Genomic DNA, 5746 nt, shown 5'->3' with positions numbered 1-5746 from the left:
ACTATACCCCCGCCCCAAAGAAAAAAAAAAGAAAAGAGAACCTAAAAAATACTTTAAACCTTAACTTAAACGATAAACAACTATACCCCCGCCCCAAAGAAAAAAAAGAAAAGAGAACCTAAAAAATACTTTAAACCTTAACTTAAACGATAAACAACTATACCCCCGCCCCAAAGAAAAAAAAAGAAGAAAAGAGTACCTAAAAGTACAACAGTTACAGGACAACATACTACCCACACAATATTATCTGATAGCTTGACAGATGTTTGACCAGTGGGTGGAAAGCTATGTATCCTCCCCGAACAAAAAACCCCCCAAAATCTACAACCCCTTCCCCCTTTTCTGTCCCCAGAACTCATTAATGAAAGAACGTACAGCTTAAAAAGAAATACGACCAAAAAAAAAAAAAGAAAAAAAGAAGGAAAACAGAAAAGAGAAAGGACACCAAGCAAAATCACCAACTTTAATTTTCTCCACATGGACATTTAGATACAATGTCGTAACGAGCAGTATTTTCTTCAATCAAACCAAATGTTTCCTTAACAGCCGGTTACGCACGGCATCACGATATGTTTTAGAGCCAATAAAAATGGCAGCTATCACTGTGTATTTCCTGAGAAGTTGAGAGTCACAGAATGTTATCAGGTCTGCTAAGGGTAAAATATAAATTGTAAAACGCACAGAACTTGCTGTTGAGAGGGAATTTACGCTTATCTTATCTTATCTTATCTTATCGTATCTTATCTTATCTTATCTTATCTTATCTTATCTTATCTTATCTTATCTTATCTTATCTTATCTTATCTTATCTCGTCTCGTCTCGTCTTATTTTATCTTATCTTATCTTACCTTATTTTATATCGTCTCGTTTTGTCTGGTCTCATCTTATTTTTATCTCATCTTATCTTTTACAGGTGGGCTTCGCACCTGCCCCAGCCGGCAACACAACAGTGATCGTGAACCAGCCTATGTCGGACAAATCTCAAGTGAGAGACTGGGGCACCGGAGTCTTCAGCTGTTTCGACGACATGAAGATCTGTGAGTGGCCTCTGGACACAGGTCCATGAAAAGCTTACACTCACGTATACGACTGGTGTACACACAATGCATAATACATACACACACGCATGAGCGTACAAGCACATACCTACACATACGAACACAAACCCAAAGAAAAACGTACACATATGTGAACGATTGACGTACACACACACACACACACACACACACACAGACACACACACACACACACACATATGATACATACATACATACATACATACATACATACATACATACATACATACATACATACATACATGCATACATACATACATACAAACATACATACATACATACATACATACATACATACATACATACATACATACATACATACATACATACATACATACATACATACATACATACATACATAAGCAACATGTCCGCGAAAACATACACGTAGGTATACAACAGATACAGGTGCACAAAGACACACATTCACGTATGCGCGTGCACGCACGCACACACACACACACACACACACACACACACACACACACACACACACACACATACACACATACACACACACATAATGTAATTATATATATATATATATATATATATATATATATATATATATATATATATATGTATAATATATATACATATATATTATATTATATATATAATTCTATGCTAAGTAAAGGAAATAGATGAACATTTACTTTAAAAGATCAAGTTAAAAATACAAAAACTAGATCTAACAAAACCAAACAACGACAAACTTACGAGTGCCTGTCAATTTCCTCCCGTTCCAGGTCTGTGTGGATGGTGCTGCCCTCTGTGTCTGGGCTGGAATGTGGCCACCGACCTGGGAGAGACTGGCATTATCGTCTGCTGTGTTCCTTCCTGGTTGACCGTCGTAAGGACCAAGCTGCGCACTCAGCAAAAGATCCAGGTAATTAGTTTAAGATTAAGAAACGTGTCTCGATGAGGTAGAATCTGGGGCTCGCCAATTTTTCAGGCCATAATAATGTGGAGTTAGTTAATACAGTGTGGTAAAAAATTCGTGGCGCAAGTCATAGTAAAATATTTCCTAAACTATCGAACATAAACTCTCCACCTCTTGCACAATGACTCATCAATTTGTCTTAACAGATCAATATTTTTAAAAACCCCTGCCCACTTAATTTTAGAAAATTCCCTGAAAGATACTAACAAAAAGCCCCAGTATATAATTTCTACACATTTAAAAAGGTTTACAGTTGGAACATTATTGCTTTTGAAAACAAGTTCGTCATTTTTTTTCCTAATCGTGACATTATAATTATTGAAGACATATTTTGAGAACCTATAGTGCAAAAGAAGTGATCATTGTATTTATTTCTTGTAACAAGTTTTGCCACTAAAGAGTGTCATCATTTGTGAGCTGTGACGTAGACCATGCGTATGCAAAATGTGTGTGGGAAGCAGGAAGGTCTTTGAACAATCCCATTTTCCGTGTGGTGGGGATTTATGACATTTGAAATAAATTAAAGAAGAAGAGTAATTTAATCTAGCCTCAATTGTTGTGTAGAAAAACATGATTGGGGTAAAACACATTGATACCAACTACTGTGCAAAGTATGTGTGACCTTATATCCCCCGTTGAAGAGATATTTCAGGATACGCAGCACCACGATTCCCGGGTGGGAAGAAAAATAATGTTTATCAAGTATATCCAATCGGTCTTTTTAATGGGCTGGTCCTGACAAACAGGTTGAGAAGCCAGCCTCCTAAATGATCTAAAGCGTGCCTATGTGGGAGTAAATCACACCATTCTTTAAAATTTATTTGTCTGTAAAGTTTTCTTTCTGATTCTCCTCATAGATCTATTTGTATTTTTCAATGGCTGTTGGCATTGTTACTATTTTATTACTGATTTTCATTGTAATGTTCAGTTGTGTCACTTCATCGTTGCTTTTTCTTGTCTCCCCTCCCCCCTCCCCCATACGGACCTATCTGTAACGACTGCAAAAAGTCTGACTGTTGCTCCAGTGACTACTCTGTAACGTTTCTATAAATAATATAAAGTCACTTCCTCGTTACAGTTCTGTTACTAATGAGTTCTTTGTGTTCTCTTTTCTCCCCCCCTCCCCCTCACCCCCCCTTCCTCCCCTCCCCCTCTCTCCCCTCCCCCTCTCTCCCCTCCCCCTCCCTCCCCTCCCCCCTCCCCAGGGTGATGTCTGTAACGACTGCATGATGTCCGAGTGCTGCGGCATCTGCGTGCTGTGCCAGGTTGCCAGAGAGATCAAGACCTGCAAAGCGAACGGCACACTCAACAACACCGTCTAGACTCGTGACGTCACATCCGGGGCCTGGACCGGTGGTTAAGGAGCAGCCCGTTGTGGAGGGAACATAAACACCGGGCCGGGCCGCTGTGTCGCTCAACTGAGAGTTGTTGTTGTTTTTGTTGTTGCTGCTAACCATTTACCATTTTGACGGTTTATCCATGTTTTATACCCGCATTAAAAATTTTGCCTAGTAGTTATTTGGGGTGTTTTTTGGGTACAGACTTATAATGTCAATAAATTTATGCATTCATGCAGACCAAGCAGATGTGTCTAAAGCCGTAGCATTATCTTTCTCCTATTTTTCGATATGAGCCACTGCCATCAAAGACAGTATCTGAAGGGGAAGGCAATGGCCAGCCCTTACACGGCCTGGAGCTTTGTTTTAAGATCCCTTCCCCTGACCATTAGAACAAAACGAAACAAAACAACGCAAAAAACAAAACCAAAACCAAAACCGGCAACTGAAACGCAGGGGAGAGAAAATCAGAAAGAAAAGTAGGTGTAATTATTGTTGCGATCAAGGCAACGGGAACCGATACAAACATGAATTAAAAATCTACTGGGTTATGTTCCTTAGTCCTTAAATCTCCACCACCGGCGGGCACGGAAATGTACGCAATTTTTAAATGATGGTATCAATTCTCTTTTTAAATAGTAGACAAATATCGAGTACCAAAGTTGTTGGTGCGCATCAGATCCGTACTTTTCACCAAGTATCAAGGGTTTTTTTCTTTCTGAAGTCAACAATCCAGAATTTTATTTGATAAATCAGGGGAAACGTTTTGGCATTTGTTACCCCCTCGCCAGGTATACGTTGTATAATCCTTAGAATCATTTAGTAAACAAAATTAATTCATTTAACCACACCTAAGAGGTTTATCAAAGATAGTGAATAACAAGATGGGCCACTCAGCCAAAAAAGTGTCCGCAGGAAGTATGCTCTTTGCTTCAGATGGCGCTGCAGTCTGTTTTGAAGCTCTCTTTCGTTTTTCCAGAAGAAGAATAGGAATAACACCTCCTTGCGTGCGCAGATCGACTGCTGTTCATCAGCAGTTCGGGTACGTTCAGTGCGGAGTTTTAGGGTTTTTTATTTTAATGACCTCTCGCCTTTCATTCTAAAGTCAAATTAATCGAAGAAAACCATCACCCTTTTCTCCGGAAGAGGTTTTTTGTCAGCGTAACCATTTAAAAAAAAGTTTTCTTCCGTAATTTATCCCAAAACTTGCTAGTTTCACTTTCATTTTTAAAAACTCAAGTAGGGTAACTCTGTTCGCAAAAGTGCGCTTTTGTGAAGAGGGCGCCACCAAATTTTGAGGACACTTTTTTAATTGGCTCAAAGAGAGAAGTGGCCCATCTTGTTATGTACTATCATTGGGTTTATTAAATACCATCAGTTTCGATACCACAAATAAAAACCAGCGCACATTTCCGAAACCCCTTCCTCCTTTTACGACTACTACTTCTACTACTACTGCAGTTGTTGATACTACTATTACACTACTGCTGCTTTTCTGTCATTTTGTTTGTGTTTTATGCCCTACCCCACTCTGTTATTACCCCCATTGCTTATATTTACAACAATGATAGAACATGTTTTCAACCTACGTCTGTGATATTGTAATAACACCCGTCCGCCAAACGTTTTTCACTTACGTGCAGGAGTCTTGACAACAATACTTACGACCTTTGAGAAAATGTTTGAATCCTGTCAGACAGATAGATCTGTCTATTCCATAATTTTTCAGGGTATAATTCAGTGACATGTATTTTGTTTATACCTTTATATGTCATTTTCAAGTGTTTTTTGGGGAGGGAGAAAAGTTTTTTTTAATAGTAAATAAGATAACAATAAAAGGTAAAAGAATTAAGACAGTACTTGTTGTGTATGCTCAAATAGACATTTTAATGTTGAAAGTGAATCCTTCTCAGGTGTCTATTGTCTCGAGTGTGCAGTCTTCATAATTTCTTTTGTCACAGTGTGAGCACTGTTGCGCACTGTTGCGCACTGTTGCGCACTGTTCGAACATACGCACTGACGGGACCGACGAAATAGAAATATCTTGTTGGCGTGAAAGTAAAATTACACCCCCCCCCTTTCCACAAACATACTCATTCACACTTTCCGTAATTTTTGCAAGAAATAATTTGAAAGTATTTTTCGTGCATGACTTCGGGGCAATCAAAAATAATATTATTACTATAATCCTGAGGAGAGGAAAGACACCGCATATACATGCCATACCAGATCAAGTAAATTCCGAATGGAGAAAAGGGGTAGGAGAGAGGAGGAAAAAAAACAAGTTGGGGGTGGGGGGGGGGGGAGTAAGTTTACTATAACTCATAACCGTTGCATTGTGGACCAAATGACTGAGATAAAAGAGGTTTCCCCGACTGCCGACTGATGC

At 39.0% G+C, this 5746-nt stretch overlaps 1 protein-coding gene across 1 annotated transcript; it reads left to right on the top strand.

Moving 5' to 3' along the window:
- Window positions 1-914: 914 nt before the first annotated feature.
- LOC101861913 (placenta-specific gene 8 protein) lies at window positions 915-3789 on the top strand (the record flags this gene model as incomplete). Its single annotated transcript, XM_005109566.3, is given in 3 exon segments — window positions 915-1038; window positions 1827-1966; window positions 3226-3789. Coding segments are annotated over 3 exon segments (381 nt in total), but the record flags the coding sequence as incomplete, so codon positions are not given.
- Window positions 3790-5746: the final 1957 nt, after the last annotated feature.

Source organism: Aplysia californica, unplaced genomic scaffold, assembly GCF_000002075.1.
Source record: "Aplysia californica isolate F4 #8 unplaced genomic scaffold, AplCal3.0 scaffold00790, whole genome shotgun sequence".
Taxonomy (NCBI): Eukaryota; Metazoa; Mollusca; class Gastropoda; order Aplysiida; family Aplysiidae; genus Aplysia; species Aplysia californica.
Note: the sequence above shows the minus strand (reverse complement) of the source record. Positions and strands in the feature narration are given on the sequence as shown.